The sequence below is a fragment of the Vitis riparia genome, chromosome 1 (assembly GCF_004353265.1).
Source record: "Vitis riparia cultivar Riparia Gloire de Montpellier isolate 1030 chromosome 1, EGFV_Vit.rip_1.0, whole genome shotgun sequence".
NCBI lineage: Eukaryota > Viridiplantae > Streptophyta > Magnoliopsida > Vitales > Vitaceae > Vitis > Vitis riparia.
The window spans coordinates 6,464,369-6,483,586 of NC_048431.1; the positions used below are offsets into that span (position 1 = coordinate 6,464,369).

Consider the following 19,218-nt stretch of genomic DNA (forward strand, 5'->3'; position numbering starts at 1 on the left):
GTAATTGAGAATTCAAGTGGAATAAGATATAAAAACTGAATAGAAACTCCACCAAATCTCTCCTTTCTACTTACTTCTTCATCATTCTCTTAACTTATCCATCAAAGAAGATGCTTTGAAGGCAACTCTAATCATCTTGGTTGTAAGTATTGCTAGGAAATCACCTCAATAGTATTGTTCACTAAAAGGTGGTTGTTGGAATCCACCAACAGCAATGTCCAAAAGGAAATTTGCAACTTGATACTTAGATAGAAGAGACATTAGCGCATGATAATAATAATAAAGGGAATGATGCCTCCAACAATATTGGGTTCCCAAATGTTGATTTTTAAGAAGCAGTTGAGGATTATTTTTGTTTTTTTTTTTTCACTTGTCAATCATATGCTAGTTGCACAAGAGCAATAAAGTGAAAAGTGAAAGTGAATTTCTATATTCCAAACCATGTCATGTTGTAGGAATGAAGCTCATAAATTAATTACTAAAGGAGGTAACCCATATGAATATAGCATTTGAAGCTACCACTATAAAGTTGAAGTTGCCAATTGATTGACTCCTCAACCACAAAAGGTAGCATGGATCAATAAGTCTTATATTTCAGTAACAAAATTGTGAAAAGAGAGAAAAGGGAGAATCCCTAATTATTGTTATTGAAAAACTGTAAAGAATACACATTGGACTTGGGTATATATATACATGTTAGTGGGACCCACAATATAATAAGGAAATAAAAGGAAAAGGAAAAGTAAATAACCTAAATAACTATACACTATCTAACACTCGCCCTTAAGCTAGAGCATATATGTTATATGTACCAAGCTTGTTACAAATGTATTTAATTCTAGGACCTCTGAGAGATTTAGTAAAAATATCTGCTAGTTGATCATTTGAATTGACAAAACTAGTCGCCACACATCCTGATGCGATCTTCTCTCTAATGAAGTGACAGTCAACTTCAATGTGTTTGGTCCTTTCATGGAAGATTGGATTGGATGCAATATGCAAAGCGGTTTGGTTGTCACAGATGAGCTTCATCTGTTCATCCTTTCCGAATCTTAACTCCCGAAGAAGATGTTTCAGCCATATGAGTTCACATGTTGCCAGAGCTATAGCTCGATACTCGACTTCAGCACTAGATCTGGCCACTACATCTTATTTCTTACTCTTCCAGGATATTAGGTTACCTCCAATAAAAACACAATACCCGGAAGTGGAACGTCTATCTGTGGGTGAGCCAGCCCAATCTGCATCTGTGTAACCAACAACCTGGGTATGACCTCTATTCTCGTACAACACACCTTGGCCTGGTGTGCTTTTGATATATCGAAGAATGCGGATAACAGCATCCCAATGGCTATCACATGGTGACTGTAGGAATTGACTAATAACACTTACAGAAAAAGAAATGTCCGGACGAGTAATGGTAAGGTAGTTCAGTTTACCTACAAGTCGCCGATATCTCCCAGGATCTCCTAAAGGCCCCTCCTGTTCTGGTATAAGTTTGACATTTGGATTCATAGGAGTGTCTACCGGTTTACAGTCTAACATACCGGTTTCTTCCAAGATGTCTAAAGCATACTTCCTTTGGGAAAGAACCACACCGGAACTGGATTGAGCTATCTCAATCCCTAAGAAATACTTGAGTTTCCCCAAGTCTTTAGTCTGAAAGTGGGTGAAAAGGTGTTGCTTTAGTTTCTGAATACCATTCTGATCACTGTCTGTAATGACGATGTCGTCCACATAAACTACCAGATAAATTCATTGCCCCGAAGAGTTATGATGATAGAAAACGGAATGGTCTGTTGTACTGCGAAATATGCCAAACTCCTGCACAACAGAACTAAAACGACTAAACTATGCTTGAAGAGATTGTTTCAAGCCATATAAAGAACGGCGTAACTTGCACACTAAACCAGACTCCCCCTGAGCAACAAAACCAAGTGGTTGCTCCATATAAACTTCCTCAGCAAGATCCCCATGAAGGAAAGCATTTTTAATATCTAACTGATAAAGAGACCAAAAACGCATAGCAACCATGGAGAGTAATAGACGAACAGAAGCTATCTTGGCAACAGGAGAGAAAGTGTCACCATAATCAGAACCATAAACCTGAATATAGGCTTTAGCAGCTAAGCGGGCCTTAAGGCGATCAACCTGACCATCAGGGCCAACCTTAACTGTGTAGACCCAACGACAACCAACGGTAGATTTACCAAGGGTTAAAACAACAAGATCCTAAGTGCCATTGGAGTGTAAAACAGCCATTTCATTTGCCATTGTCTGTCGCCAGCCTAATGGGAAAGAACCTCAAGGGTGCTCTTGGGAAGAGAAACAGAAGATATAGCAGAAACAAATGCAGAATAAGGTGAAGATAATCGATGGTAATTCAAAAAATTGTAAATGGGATGAGGATTATGAGTAAATCGATTACCTTTCCGAAGAACAATGGGTAAGTCAGCAGAAGAAGGCAGAGTCGGGGCAGGAAAAGCTGAAGGGATAGGAAGTGAGTTAGCAGGTACCTCAGCCAAAGAAGGAGGAACAACGACACGATGACGGTGATGATAAACCTGAAGTGGGTGAGAAGGCACTGCATCAGGTGGGGAGATAATGGGAAGGGGTAAGACTTTAGAAATAGGAAGAGACTCAGAGGTGGAGAAAAACGGTGAGTCCTCAAAGAAAGTGACATTAGCGGAGAGAAAGTAGCGATGAGTCTCAGAGGAATAACAACGATAACCCTTTTGAAGTCTGGAATATCCCAAGAAAATGCATTTTGTGGCTCTGGCAGAAAGTTTGTCTTGTCCAGAAGTGAGAATATGAACAAAGCAAGTACAACAAAAAACACGAGGAGGAAGGAAATAAAGTGGTTGGTCAGGGAAAAGAAGGGAATGAGGAATCTGATCGTGTAATACAGATGAGGGCATACGATTAATCAAATAACATGCTGTAAGAACAACGTCTTCCCAAAAACGAAAAGGAACATGATTATGGAGGAGAGTACAAGTTGTCTCAACAAGATGTCGATTCTTACGTTCAGCTACCCCATTTTGTTGAGGAGTATGAGGACAAGGAGACTGATGAATGATCCCATGTTAGGAATAAATGAAGTAAATGGTGCAGAAAAATATTCCCTGGCATTGTCACTGCGCAACACACAAATAGAAATATTGAACTGGGTTTGGATTTCAGCATAAAATTTCTAGAAAATAGAGAATAACTCAGCTCGATTTTTCATTAAAAATAACCAAGTACATCGAGAATAGTCATCAATGAAAGTGACAAAATATTGAAATCCTAAAGTAGACGCAGTCCGATAAGGACCCCAAACATCAGTGTGGACAAGTTCAAAAGGAGACTTTGCCCGATTATTCAAACGCTTTAGGAACGAGACACGAGTATGTTTCTCAAATTGACAGGACTCACACGCAAGCGACGACAAAGATGAAAAACTAGGGATCATTTTCTGGAACTTGGATAGACTAGGGTGGCCCAGGCGACTGTGGATGAGGAGGGGAGCATTAGTGGAAACGCAAACTGCAGGAGTTGAAGGTGAGGTGAGGTGATAAAGGCCTTGAGACTCACGTCCTATGCCAATCGTCTTTCCCGTACTCCGGTCCTGCAAGGTCACAAATTTATCAGAGAAAGTGATAGAACAGTTAAGGGTGCGAGTTATTTTGTTGATGGAAATAAGATTAAAAGGACACTCAGGGGCATAAAGGACAAAATGGAGAGGTAGGGAAGGGAGAGGATGAGCGAAACCAAAACCTTTAGCCATAGTTTGGGAACCATTAGCTAAAGTAATAGTAGGAAAGACAGAGGTAATAGTAATAGAAGAGAAAAAATCCTTATTACCAGATATGTGATCAAAAGCGCCAGAATCTAAAATCCAAGGTCCAAGAGAAGATGTGTGGGTAAGACAAGCAGAAGCATTACCAGTCTGGGCAACAGAAGCAACAGAAGCTGACTTGGTGGCCTGATAGCGGAGATAGTCATCATACTCACTGTTAGTAAGGGAAATACCCTGAGATGTGGAGGAACTGGGAGGCTGAGGCAACTGAGGATCAGATGACTGGGCCACGTGGGCAGTGCGGGGAGGCCTCCCATGTAACTAATAACACCAATCACGAGTGTGGCTAAGCTTATTGCAATAGGTGCAATGAGGACGTTGACCTCTACCTCGGTTACCACTGCGTCCTTCTCGAGAATTAGTTTGAGAAACTAACACAGAAGAATTTGAAGTGTTATCAGATGGCAAAGTCTGAGTGGAGGAGATATGGAGGAGGCGAGCAAACACATCATCCAAGGATGGAACGGAGGAACTGCCAAGAATCTGATCACGGACGGTCTCGAGATCTGGACGGAGGCCAATAAGCGTAAGAACCATGAAGAACTTGTCAATCTGTGTTCGTTGATCCCCAACATCAGTAGTAAGAGGCATCACAGTCAAGAATTTCTCCTTAAGAGAGGCAATCTGGCCAATATAAGTATATAAATCCATATCTTGTTGTCTGACATTGACAATAGAAGAAGCCAGCTTATAAAGACGTTGGATATCATTCGTGTATAGCCCTTTCGCCTGATTCCAAAATTTAAAGCATGTTTTGTAGGCCCGGATATGAAGTAGAATCTTAGGATCAACTGATTGCCATAACACACTACATAACTGTGCATCTATCTTCCTCCATTGTACTCTGTCAACCTCAGGGATATCCGCTTCCTGCGTAACAAGGTGATCCTCATAACCTTGACCCATAAACCAAAGCTCCACAGAGGCAGACCAAGACAAATAATTTTCACTGCCAGCCAATTTCTCCGAAGTAATCATAGGAGATCCAGATATGACAGAGGAAAAAGTGGAACTTTTAGTAGCCATATCTACTTATCTGGAGAACAAAATATGTTTGGATCGAAGAGAGCCCTAATACGGCTTCAAATCGCAGTTGAAGGAAGAAAAAACGAGGATCCACGGTTGTGAGAGACCAAATTGTAAAGAAAAACAAATGTGGCACTACTGGAAGGGTAGAAGAACACTTCCTAAGACACGTGCAGGGCTCGGGGTGGAGAGGAAGTCACTGGAGGTCGCCAGAAAGGTTGTTTAGAGGGGTTGGCGGAGACAAAAAACCCAAAAAAATGCATTTTCAGGGTTCAGATGACACAAGCAAAGATGGAGAGTGGCTAGACAGCATCAGGCGAGGTTGGAGGTGGAAGCGCTTGGCCAGAAAGTGCCCCACTCGCCCTTACTCGCCGGCGAGTGAGATTCAGGCCACCGGAGAAGAAACGCGCGTGACTAAGATTCTTCCTCCAGTGCTGAGAAAACTTGAAGATCTTCTCCTTGCGCACCTGATGGTTTGGTCGGTGTCGGAAAAGGATGTCGCCGAAAAAAGGTCGCCAGAAAAGTCGTTGGCGGTGAGGGTTTTCTGATGGCGATACGGTTGATCGGAAAACTTTCGGAGATGGGAAGGGTGATTGGAATGAAACACGGTCACTGAAAGATTTCCCAAAATGGATTCACAAATAAACCAGAAATAATTAGGGTTTTTTTTTCTTCCTAGTGTCATGGACTTAGTCGTTCACTAAGCTCGTGTGGCACTTAGGTAAGTCAAGACGCTTGATTTTGCTAAGTCAGCTTTGTTCCCGATGCTTAGCTTGTTAGGCTAACACGCTCACGACTCAAAAACTTAAGAAGCTTAGTAGACAACTCTTTAAAGAATGGAAGCTCTTATTAACTCAAGGAAGCCTTTACAAGTGCTTGGAAGCTCACTTGCTTGGTTAGGAAGTGATTTGGGTGGTGCCTTGGCCAAATGAGGCCCTCACCTATTTATAGGCTCCAATGGAACTCTTTGAAACCTTTGAGAGTTCCTTACAAATCAAGAATATTCTAGAACTCCCTACACTTATCTATGTACAACCTTATGTACAAGAATATACAAGAGATCTTTAGAATCTTCTAGAAGGCCTTGGACTCCTCTCATACCTTCCACCATAGTGTAGAGATGTGTGGACATCTCTAGGCATCTCTAGAACCTTCCACACTCTTCCCACCAATGGCTTAGTGTAGATGACTACAAGAGTCTCTAGAAGCTTTCTTCTTCCTATATAAGCCCATGGGGAGGGTCATTTGAAGCATCTTGTGACACTAGGCTCTGATACCATATGAAAAGAGAGAAAAGAGAGAATCCCTAATTATTGTTATTGAAAAACTGTAAAGAATACACATTGGACTTGGGTATATATATACATGTTAGTGGGACCCACAATACAATAAAGAAAGAAAAGGAAAAGGAAAAGTAAATAACCTAAATAACTGTACACTATCTAATAAAAATGATATTTGGTTTCTTTTTTTCGTCATTATTATAATGATTATACTTGGTGTAATGTTTTCTTGTGAAAGTCCAATCATGGAAAAACTAATAGATATTCTTTGATATTCAATAAAGATAACATTGTTTTTAAAATGTATTGTGAAGCTACCAATTGAACTAAAAGTTTAAGTTGTTAGATAATAGGCCAGCAAAGAATATCAAGCTACTTTGGACTAAAGTCCTAACAATCAACCTCACTAGCCTTCTGGACTTATGAGTAGGCTCAATAAAAAAGCATGTGCAAGGAGAGGAACAAACAAGTTGTAAGGTTCAAATTCGTTACATACGAACAACCAAAGCTCTAATACCATATTAAACTTCCAATTTGAAAAAAAAACTTAAGTGTTAGTTGATAGACAAACAATGAATCTCAAGTTAATTTGGCCTTAAGCCCTAACACCCATTGATTCATGAAAGTACATTTTTTCAAATTAATGTAAAATTTTTCAGCCGTAAGAGTGCGCATTACTTGCTTCAAGTGTTCCTCATGATGTTCACAAGATCGACTATAGATAAGAATATCATCAAAATGGACAACAACAAACCATCCAATAAAAGGTTTTAATACCTACATCATAACCCGCATGAAGGTACTTGGAGCATTGGTTAGTCCAAACGGCATGACTAACCACTCATACAATCCATCCTTAGTTTTGAAAGATGTCTTCCATTCATCCCTTGGTCTAATACGTATTTGATGATATCCACTTCTTAGATCACTCTTTGAGAAGATTACTGATCCAACCATCATATCTAGCATGTCATCAAGTCTTGGAATTGGAAATCGATACTTGATTGTAATTTTGTTGATTGCACAACTATCTACACGCATCCACCATGATCCATCCTTTTTTGGTGTTAGTAGGGAAGGAACTCCACAAGGACTTAGGCTTTCACGCATAAAGTCTTTAGTAAGTAATTCATCAACTTGCCTTTTCAATTCAGCATGCTCTGTTGGATTCATTTTGTAGGCTGGTAAATTTGGTAATGATGCACCAAGAATCAAATCAATGGCATGTTGTATGTCACACATAGAAGGGAGTTGATTAGGTAACTCTGCAGGCCACACGTCAAAAAAGTCATCAAGAATTTTACGTACGCTTGCTGGATATTCCTTATCTTGTTCTTTAAATTCTTCCACTTTCCAAGCCATTAAAGCAAAAATAACTTTAGTTTCCTTGCTCTCATTTTCAAATTGACACATTGTAAGTACCTTTTTTGGTTGTGCCTCATCCTCTAACTTCTTAATTGGAGGGACTTCTTTCATTGGACGAAGGATCTTCTTATGTCTGTTGTGTATGAGAGCATATGTATTTTCATAACCGTCGTGTTGAACTCTTCTATCAAAGAGTTAAGGTCTTCCAAGTAAAATATGACTTACTTTTATGGGTAAGACCTCACACCATACAGACTCTTCAAAGTCCTTACCAAAAAAGAATGTTACTAAGCAGTGAAAACTTACCGGGATAGAGGTGTCAATAACTCGTGCTACTCTGAATGGATTTGGATGTCTCTCTATTTTAAGGTTTACCTTCTCAACAAGTTCTTGCGAAGCTATGTTCAAACTGCTACCTCCATCAATGATCATGGTGCATAATCTCCCTTGGCAAAATATACATGTTTGGAAAATGCTAGTACGTCGCTAATCTTCTTCTTCTTTTACCTTTGGGATAGCTAATAAAGGTTGTACTACAAGACTATGCCCTTCTGTCATACCATCATAGTAGTCACATTCTTCACTAACTTCATCTTCATTGTAAGTCTCTTCTTCCTTTGGGTAACTCTCCAATTCAGATTCTGGCTCTTCAACACAAAAGTGTAAACCTTTGGTTGGGCATACAACAACATAATGACCATGCCCACCACACTTAAAGCATAAAGGAGTCACGTCTACTTTTCTATCTCCAATACTCATTGAAGTTTTACCCCTTATTACCATTCTTATGAGCCACATTCGAAGTTTGTTGAGTGTTGCCCCCATTATTCACATGATTAGAAGTTTTGAAGTTTGATGTGCTTAAAGGTTTGTTTGTTGTCTTGTTGGAGAAAGTGCTCCCAATTTGTGAACTTGGACGCCTGGAAACCCAAATTTGAGGTCTTTTTCTATTTTGAGGGTTAGTTGATAAACATCATCTACGGTATAAGTGTGTGCAACTATTATCTCAAGTTGAATCTCCATTCGAAGTCTAGCTTTGTAGCGGGCTGCAAGTTGAACATCACTTTCCCGCACTTGATTTCGAATGCTCAATTCATGGAATTCTTTTGTATATTCTTCAACGGACTTGGTTCCTTATTTAAGGGAAAACAATTTTATATACATAAGTTGTTCATAATCAGTTGGGAGAAAGTGTTCCTTCATCTTCAACTTCATCTCGTCCCATGTGTCAATAGGTGGTTGGCCAATTCTATGAACTTGATTCTCAATATTATGCCACCATAGACGTGCTGTTCCTTTCAACTTTGCCTTCACAAAACGAACTTTTCTATTTTCGGGCATTGCATACCAATCAAAGTAATCTTCCATTGACATAATCTAATCAAGAAAAGTTGTTGGATTTAGTTTTCCATAAAATTCAGCAACTTCAAGACGTACCTTTTTAGTCACATCATCATCTAGCTCAAAAAGTCTGGCCCTTCTTTGAGTCTCTATCATAAAATGGTCTTGTTCTTCGCGTGATCGACTTGGCGATTGTCTAAATTGATGACTTGCAATCTCCTCTTCAATTGGTCGTTTTTCTTGACTCTTTTCTAATAACTTCATGATCTCATCAAGTTTGCTATTTAGTTGTATTATAGCATCTTGATGGGATTGTTGTGTGGCTGAAATTTCCTCCAAGCGTATTGTAGCGGCATCTTGATTGCTAGAAGTTTTTTTGGAACTCATGCTAGCATAAGTTGCTCCGCTCCTTAATTGCATATGCCTTCAAGCCAAGAACTTTGGCTCTGATACCAAAATTGATGTAGAACAACCCTAGGATGGTTGCCTACACTTAAGGGTAGGTGGACTAGGTTTTATTTTTTAGGGTGTAGGGTGAGGAACAAAGAATAAATTTTATGGTAGATAAAATTATAAGATAAGAAATAGAGAGAAAGAAGAAACAATGAAGAAAAGATGGAAAACCTTAGAGTTTTACTAAGACCTTTTAGGAGTCTCACTTAGAAGAAAATCAATGGAATCTCACCATTGAGGGTTGCAACCTTGCAATGAAAAAAAATATAATATTATTCATATCAATTCATCTCTTTGATTTACATTGATTAGCCTATTTATAGGCTTCTGTAAGAAATTCAAAGTCTACTCAGACTCTAATAACCTATTATGATTCTAATTATAATTATAACATCCAAAATCTACTAGAACTCTAATAACCTATCATGACTCAAATTCTAATCATATTATAACTCAACTAGTTAATCTTAATTATAACAAATACCAATCTCAATTCAATTCTAAATAATATTAATCGTATTTATAGTTTACTTAGGTCTTTCTTTTCTTCCTTGAATAAACTTTAAAAGGCTTTCCCCCATCACCCATGAAGATGGAATATATGACCAACATGTTTTATAAAACGTCTTTCATATAAAACATCCATGTTTTATATTATAGGGTCTTATTATTTTTATTAAACATGGTTCTAAACTAACATGACCAGCTCTAAAAGCATTTTTATTTCAAGACAGAAACTCCTACATTCAAAATCGATTTTTTTTTTTTTTTTAATTTCACTAATTTGAGCTAAAAATTTTTATACCAGGTGTTCAAGCTGCATACTGGAGGATGCTTGATGAGGGGAGGATAACACAAACTACTGCAAATCTTTTGATGCAATCAGTGGATGAAGCACTCGACTTGGTTTCTGATGAACCTTTATGTGACTGGAAAGGTTTAAAAGCTAATGTTAATTTCCCAAATTATTACAGATTCCTTCAAACAAGCATCTGTCCACAAAAGCTTATTACATATTTCACGGTGGAAAGGTTGGAATCTGCATGTTACATCTGTGCTGCATTTTTACGTGCCCACAGAATTGCACGACGTCAACTACTTGACTTCATTGGTAAGAATTATTTTGGTGATCCTGCATGTTGCATGCTAATGGCTTCATTTTTATTTTAACAGAATTCTTGTTTGTACTTCTGATTAAAAAGGAAAAAAGAAAAGAAAAAAATTGTTGTTTGATTCCAGAACTTTTTCCTGTTTTCATAATATCAAATTTATTTCGTATGTTTTCGTGTATAAATCTTGTAAACATTAAAATAGTTTTTTTTGGTTAAATTATACACTTGAAGGAGATTTTTGCTCCCATGTTAGAAACTACTGAAATCTATAGCAAATACCCAGCAATTTATCATGTTGCAAGTAATAGGTGATTTCTAGCAGATGGGAAATCATACACTAAAACAAGGTTTTGAGTCTGGGAAAATGTCCTTTGTTTTGTATTCTACTTCAGTTTTAGACAGTTCTTTTGTTTGGCACTGTTCCAACAAAATAACAGAATCCTAGTAATTGCACTCTGACCTTGAGTATCACCAAAGTACACCAAAAAGCTGCAATTTCCAATCTTGGTCCAAAGTGTAAACCATATCTCTCCAACCATCAGCCTAAATACAAAATCTTTCTTACAATATGATGTTGAGCTAACATCTGCTAAGAAACAACACAAATCCTAAAGTTGGGAAAACAGAAAAGCAAGGAAGATTAAAGGAAAGATCAGTTCAATGAGTAAGAAATAAGAGATGGGGCTTCATTATGATACAATATTAAGATGGGAGAGAAAGACCAGTTAGTGCACTGGTAAGGAGTAATTTGACTGATGATGAATGCATCAAAAAGCTGAAGGCTGAATAGAATGTTGCTTAGGCAGTAAGAAGCTATGATATCTGGACTCACTAACTTGACCCAATGTACCGTGTTGACACAATATGATGGGATCCTTGTTGGATGTGATTTTTTGCTTTGGGTGTAATTGTTTGATTTTGATTGATTTAATTTTTTATTTTCAAATTTATTAGCACATTATTACATTGAAAATGAGAGAATTTAAGAATATTTAGGAATAAAGAAAAAATGAAAACGGGTTAGGGAAAAACTTAATTTTTATTGATAAGAATAAATGAATACAACTAATACAAAATGTATAGACTTTACAGACATACAGAACTAGGATTTATTACAATATTTATTCTAATCTGAATAGGAAACTAATTTAAAATGGAAGATAACTATCCTTGATTTGTAGGCCTACCAACCAAACGTATGACAACTAATTCTCCTAGAGTGTAGCTCCTAAAAAAGTCGAACATTTTTACAGTCCCCCTCAAGTTTGTTCAAAGATATCAATCAAATCCAGCTTGTTAGTTAAAGACTCAAATGCTAGTTTAGGTAGTTCTTTGGTGCAGGTCAATTAGCTGCTTCTTTATTAGAATGAAAGGCATGCAAATTAGTCCATTTTCCAACTTTTCCTTAAGTGTCAATTGATCTCTAGATGTTATGTTCTGTTGTGTTGTACTGGATTATAAGCTATGTTTATTGCTGTCTTGTTGTCACAATACAGTCTCATAGGAGCTGTTGTCTGTACCTTTAACTCTTTCAGGAGTTTTTTTAGCCAAAGAAATCCACACGTCTTGTGTGCCATAACACTTTAATTTTTGTACTACTTCTAGCAACAAATGCTTGCTTCTTACTTTTTCAAGTTACAACCTAAGGTCAATCCATTGTTACTGATGGAACCTGCCCAGTCAACATTTGTGAATGCTTTCTACTTGTAACTGTTTACTTCTTCCTCTCCCTAGTGTCCTTTTTAAGTACTTTAGGATCTTCTATACTACCTCCACATGTTCACTTGGTGAGTGCATATACTGGTTTACAATACCAACTGAAAAAGCTATCTCTGGCCTACTGTGTGACAAATCGATTAACTTACCAACTAACCTGTGGTTGTTTTTTTGTTTCTCTTTTATGGATTTTCCATTTTGCGCCTGTTGTATATAACTTGTGTACTCTGGTATACATGCATGCATACATACATACATATATACATATATACATACATATATACATATACATATATATATATATACATATACATATATATATATATATGGTTAAAGATCAAGTGATGCAGAATAAGCAATCTTAGCATACCTTTGCTTAGAAATGAAAGAAAAGTTATCGCATTGGCAAACAAACTTCCAAAGAGTAGGGAAGGGAATGTCTTTGTTGAAGATTAATTGGAAAGCAGAAAATACAGGGACAAAACAACTGTTGGAAAACTGGAATTTCAATAAGTATTGATACAAACCTTAGAGGTAGGCTTTGATGCCTTTTTGATATATGTCTTAATCGACATAAAATAAGTAAGAAAGCAGCCAATCCGAAAGTGCCAGCCAGTTAGATCTAATTGGAGAGGCAGAAGAAAAAAGGAACTCCAATAAAAACAACTTCAATTCCTTTCCCTTTATTGGTAACTAATTTTGTGATTGGCATCACTGTGAACATAACCAGGTTTACATCCTAGCATGCCCACTTCTTTTTTCAAATCAAATGTGTACTTTCTTCATGAGACTGCAATACCTTTGCTAGACTGAGCTACCTCCATGCCTAGAAAATATCTTGAAGGACTAAGATCCTTTATTTCAAATTCCTTAGCGAGTACTTTATGGAGTTCTCTGGTTTCCACTTCATTTTTCCAATCAAGTTAATGTGATCCACATATACAATAAGGATAGTGATCTTACCCTCAATTAAGTGCTCAAAGAACAAAGTGTCATCAACTTAGCTTTATGAATATCCTGCCTGAATTTTGAATAGACTATGAAAATCTATCAAACCACGCCCTAGGTGATTGTTTTAGGCCAATAAAATATCCTAAGTTTGCACACTTTTTTTCTTCCACAAAGCTCTTCAAAACCTAGTGGTAAATACATGTGCACCTTTTCTTCTAGTTCCCTATTGAGGAATGCATTCTTGACATCTAGGTGATGGAGCGATCATACTAGGTTGGTTGTTAGTGAAAGTAGTTCTTTAATTGTACATCTTGGTTACTTGAGCAAAAGTTTCTTGGTCGTCAATCCCATATTGCAACAAGTCTTGTTGTGTATCTATCTACTGTCCCATTAGTCTGGCATTTGACAGTAAATACCCACTTGCATCCCATGAAAGTCTTCCTTTTCAGTAGTTCCATTAATTTCCAAGTGCTATTTTTTTCAAGTTCCTTCATCTCCTCTAGGACTGCCTCTCTCCAAACTGGAATCTTTAGAGCTTCTGTTGAAATTTGGCATTCAAAGTTAGGGTTTTTTTAATTTAGGAAAGTATTTTAGGAATAAAGAAGGAGAGATCATTTAGGATGATTCAGTTTCCTAATTTTAGGAGAGAATCAAGCTAGATTGATTTTTTCTTATTCAGTCAGTTGTGTATATATATGTGTATGGTGTGTACCTAAAGAATCAATAAAAGGAATTCAGAAATTCTTCATGGTATCAGAGCCAGTTTTCTGAAACCCTAATCCCTTCTGGCCACCTCGTATTCAGGCCATCATTCATTCCGGCCAAATCTCTCTGGCCATCTCTCAATCCGACCATCTCTCATTCCGGTCATCAGTCCCTGTTCTCAGAGCCAAGGGGGAAAACGCTTTCCGGTCGGTCGAATCGTCGTCAGAAAAACATTCACCGCCGGCGAACTTTTCCGGCGAACTTTTCCGGCGAACTTTTCCGGCGAACTTTTCCGGCGAACTTTTCCGGCGAACTTTCCGGCGAACTTTCCGGCGACGGTTTTTTTCACACCGCAAGGAGCGTCTGGAAGAGATCTACAACTTTTCCAAAAACACCGGAGCCAAAAAACCATCCACGCGCCTCCCACGCGCGTTTTTCCGGCCGGCGACTGCATCTCACGCGCCGGCGCGTGAGGGCGCGTGAGCCACTTTCCGGCGACGCGCTTCCTACTCCAAGCTCGCCTGACGCCGACCAGCCACCCTACGTACCTGTTTCTGCCATCCAAGCCCTGCACGTGCCTCTTTTGGGGTCTTTTTGCCTCCGCGAGCCCTCCGATCAGCTTTTCCGACGTCCTCCGGCTATTTTTCCTCAACTCCAATCCCTGCACGTGCCTTGGGAAGTGTTCTTCTACCTTTCCGGTCCATGACGAAATACGGAATGGCATCATCACAAGTATCCAGCGTCACGTCACCAGAATTAGGAGGCAGATCTGAAATTCCAAACCTTGGTGGTAGTGATTCCTCTCCTATTCTCATCACAGGACACAAATTAAATGGCCATAACTACTTACAGTGGTCACAATCTGTGTTGCTGTTCATTTGCGGTAAAGGAAAGGATGAGTACCTCACTGGAGAAGCAGTCATGCCAGAAACTACAGAACCGGGTTTCAGGAAGTGGAAGATTGAAAATAGCATGATCATGTCATGGCTTATCAATTCCATGAATAATGACATAGGTGAAAATTTCTTGTTGTTTAGGACTGCAAAGGACATATGGGATGCAGCCAAAGAAACTTACTCAAGTTCTGAAAATATTTCAGAACTTTTTCAGGTTGAATCAGCCCTACATGACTTCCGCCAAGGAGAGCAGACAGTTACTCAGTATTACAACACACTCACAAGGTATTGGCAGCACCTTGACTTATTCGAGACTCACTCATGGAAATGTCCTGATGATGCAGCAACATACAGGAAAATTGTGGAACAAAAGAGACTGTTCAAGTTTTTCCTAGGACTAAACAGGGAATTGGATGATGTTAGAGGCCGAATCATGGGCATTAAACCCCTGCCAAGTCTCAGGGAGGCTTTTTCAGAGGTTAGGCGTGAAGAAAGTAGAAAGAAAGTGATGATGGGATCCAAAGAGCAACCTGCCCCAACATTGGATGCCTCTGCCCTTGCGACTCGGTCATTTAATAGTAGTGGTGGAGATCGTCAGAAACGGGATAGGCCTTGGTGTGATTATTGTAAGAAACCAGGCCATTATAAGGAGACTTGCTGGAAGCTTCATGGCAAACCGGCTGATTGGAAACCAAAGCCACGGTCTGACAGAGATGGCAGAGCACACGTGGCTGCCAACTCTGAGAGCACCTCTGTTCCTGAGCCGAGTCCATTCAACAAAGAGCAGATGGAGATGCTACAGAAACTATTAAGCCAAGTTGGCAGTGGCAGTACTACCGGTGTAGCCTTCACTGCTAATCGAGGAGGAATGAAGTCGTGGATAGTGGACACAGGTGCTTCTGATCACATGACAGGAGATGCTACCATTCTTCAAAATTACAAGCCAAGTAATGGTCATTCATCCGTCCATATTGCTGATGGTTCAAAGTCAAAAATTGCCGGGACAGGTTCTATAAAACTTACTAAAGACTTATATCTTGACTCTGTTCTCCATGTTCCAAACTTGGATTGTAATCTTTTGTCCATTAGCAAATTGGCCCGTGATCTCCAATGTGTTACTAAATTTTATCCAAACTTGTGTGTTTTTCAGGACTTGAAATCGGGGAAGATGATTGGCAGTGCTGAACTGTGTTCCGGGCTCTACCTCCTCTCATGTGGCCAATTCTCAAACCAAGTCTCTCAAGCAAGTTGCGTACAGTCTCAGAGTATGTTAGAGTCTTTCAATTCTGTGTCAAATTCTAAGGTCAATAAAGATAGTGAGATTATAATGTTACACTATCGCCTTGGTCATCCTAGCTTTGTTTACCTTGCAAAATTGTTTCCCAAATTATTTATCAATAAAAATCCAGCATCTTATCACTGTGAAATTTGTCAGTTTGCAAAGCATACTCGAACAGTCTATCCTCAAATCCCATACAAACCTTCGACTGTTTTCTCTCTAGTACATAGTGATGTGTGGGGTCCCTCCCGGATAAAAAATATTTCTGGCACTCGATGGTTTGTGACATTCGTTGATGATCATACACGGGTAACATGGGTTTTCCTTATGAAAGAAAAGTCAGAGGTCGGGCACATTTTTCAAACCTTCCATCTTATGGTTCAAAATCAATTCAATTCCAAAATTCAAGTCCTCAAGTCAGATAATGCAAAGGAATACTTTACTAGTAGTCTCAGTACTTATCTTCAAAATCACGGCATTATCCACATAAGTTCTTGCGTTGACACCCCACAACAAAATGGGGTGGCTGAACGCAAGAATAGACATCTCTTGGAGGTTGCCCGGTGCCTTATGTTTTCCTCTAATGTTCCAAACTATTTCTGGGGGGAAGCTATTCTCACAGCTACTTATTTGATTAACCGTATGCCATCCAGGGTGCTTACCTTTCAATTCCCACGTCAACTTTTCTTAAAACAATTTCCTCACACCCGTGCAGCCTCTTCTGATTTACCACTCAAAGTATTTGGTTGCACGACATTCGTTCATGTGTATCCTCAAAATCGTAGCAAATTTGCTCCTCGAGCGAATAAGTGCATTTTCCTAGGGTATTCTCCAACCCAAAAAGGGTACAAATGCTATTCTCCAACCAACAAAAGATTTTACACCACCATGGACGTCTCTTTCTTTGAACATGTCTTCTTCTATCCCAAATCTCATGTTCAGGGGGAGAGCATGAATGAACATCAAGTTTGGGAGTCTCTTCTTGAGGGTGTACCTTCTTTTCACTCAGAGTCACCAAATCATCTTCAATTCGTGCCCACTGAGTTGTCCACACCCATACCGTCATCAGTCCAGCCATCTCCTGTGACCATCCAGTCTCCCTTGCCTATTCAACCTATAGCCCCACAACTTGCTAATGAGAACTTACAAGTTTACATCAGGAGGAGGAAAAGACAGGAATTAGAGCACGGATCACAGTCAACATGTGGCCAATATATTGACTCCAATTCAAGTCTTCCTGAAGAGAACATAGGTGAGGATAGGGCTGGAGAGGTGTTAATTCCCAGCATTGATGATTCTACTCTGCCGATTGCATTGAGGAAGGGTGTTAGGAGATGTACAGATCACCCAATTGGGAATTATGTTACATATGAAGGGCTATCACCATCTTACAGAGCATTTGCTACTTCTCTTGATGATACTCAGGTTCCCAACACAATACAAGAGGCATTAAAAATTTCAGAATGGAAGAAGGCAGTACAAGATGAGATTGATGCACTTGAGAAGAATGGGACGTGGACTATCACAGATTTGCCGGTTGGGAAGAGGCCCGTGGGGTGCAAGTGGATTTTCACCATAAAATACAAAGCAGATGGATCAGTCGAGAGATTCAAGGCTCGTTTGGTAGCTAGAGGGTTTACGCAATCCTATGGGATAGACTATCAGGAGACTTTTGCTCCTGTTGCAAAACTGAACACTATCAGGATTCTTCTCTCATTGGCTGTCAATCAAGATTGGTGCTTGCAACAACTGGACATAAAAAATGCGTTTCTAAATGGTGACCTAGAAGAGGAAGTCTACATGGAAATACCACCTGGTTTCGAAGGAAGTATGGCAAAGAATCAGGTTTGCAAACTCCAAAAATCCTTGTACGGCCTTAAACAATCTCCCCGAGCCTGGTTTGATAGATTCACAAAAGCAGTCCTGAAGCTGGGCTATAAACAAGGTCAGGCTGATCATACTCTATTTGTCAAGAAGTCTCATGCCGGGAAAATGGCCATATTGATAGTCTATGTTGATGATATTATTCTATCTGGGAATGATATGGAGGAATTACAGAATTTGAAGAAGTATTTGTCAGAGGAGTTTGAAGTTAAAGACCTTGGAAATTTGAAATATTTCCTTGGTATGGAAGTGGCTAGATCAAGGAAGGGAATTGTAGTCTCTCAAAGAAAATACATACTCGATCTTCTTAAGGAGACCGGTATGCTTGGATGCAAACCAATTGATACTCCTATGGATAGTCAGAAGAAACTTGGTATCGAGAAAGAAAGTACACCGGTAGATAGGGGGAGATATCAGCGGCTCGTCGGGCGCTTGATTTATCTCTCACACACTCGGCCAGATATTGGCTTTGCAGTGAGTGCTGTAAGTCAATTCATGCACAGCCCCACTGAGGAACACATGGAAGCAGTCTACAGGATTCTTAGATATTTAAAAATGACACCAGGGAAAGGTCTATTCTTCAGAAAGACAGAGAACCGTGACACTGAAGTATACTCAGATGCGGATTGGGCAGGAAACATCATTGACAGGCGGTCTACTTCTGGATATTGTTCTTTTGTCTGGGGAAATCTTGTTACCTGGAGGAGTAAGAAGCAATCAGTTGTAGCCAGAAGTAGTGCAGAAGCTGAGTACAGAGCTCTTGCACAGGGAATCTGTGAAGGGATTTGGATAAAAAGGGTTCTTAGTGAACTGGGGCAAACGGGTTCATCTCCAATTCTGATGATGTGTGATAATCAGGCAGCTATAAGCATAGCAAAGAACCCCGTGCATCATGACAGGACCAAGCACATTGAGATTGACAGACACTTCATCACAGAGAAGGTGACTAGTGAGACGGTTAGATTGAACTATGTTCCTACCAAGCACCAAACCGCAGACATCCTCACCAAAGCTTTACCTAGGCCTAACTTTGAAGACTTAACTTGCAAGCTGGGATTATATGATATATATTCTCCAGCTTGAGGGGGAGTGTTGAAATTTGGCATTCAAAGTTAGGGTTTTTTTAATTTAGGAAAGTATTTTAGGAATAAAGAAGGAGAGATCATTTAGGATGATTCAGTTTCCTAATTTTAGGAGAGAATCAAGCTAGATTGATTTTTTCTTATTCAGTCAGTTGTGTATATATATGTGTATGGTGTGTACCTAAAGAATCAATAAAAGGAATTCAGAAATTCTTCAGCTTCCTATACAAATTTAGGAATTTCTATGCTAGAACAGTTAGAAGTAAAGGCTCACTAAGAAGATA

The 19,218-nt window shown here is 39.2% G+C and overlaps 1 protein-coding gene across 2 annotated transcripts in view; it reads left to right on the plus strand.

Moving 5' to 3' along the window:
• LOC117916165 (sodium/hydrogen exchanger 8) overlaps window positions 1-19,218 on the plus strand; it is a 70,937-nt gene that overhangs the window by 40,712 nt on the left and 11,007 nt on the right. For both annotated transcript variants that reach the window (XM_034832063.1, XM_034832070.1), the window contains one exon: window positions 10,118-10,420. In XM_034832063.1, the coding sequence (XP_034687954.1) occupies window positions 10,118-10,420 (303 nt within the window). The remainder of the gene's footprint in view (window positions 1-10,117; window positions 10,421-19,218) is intronic.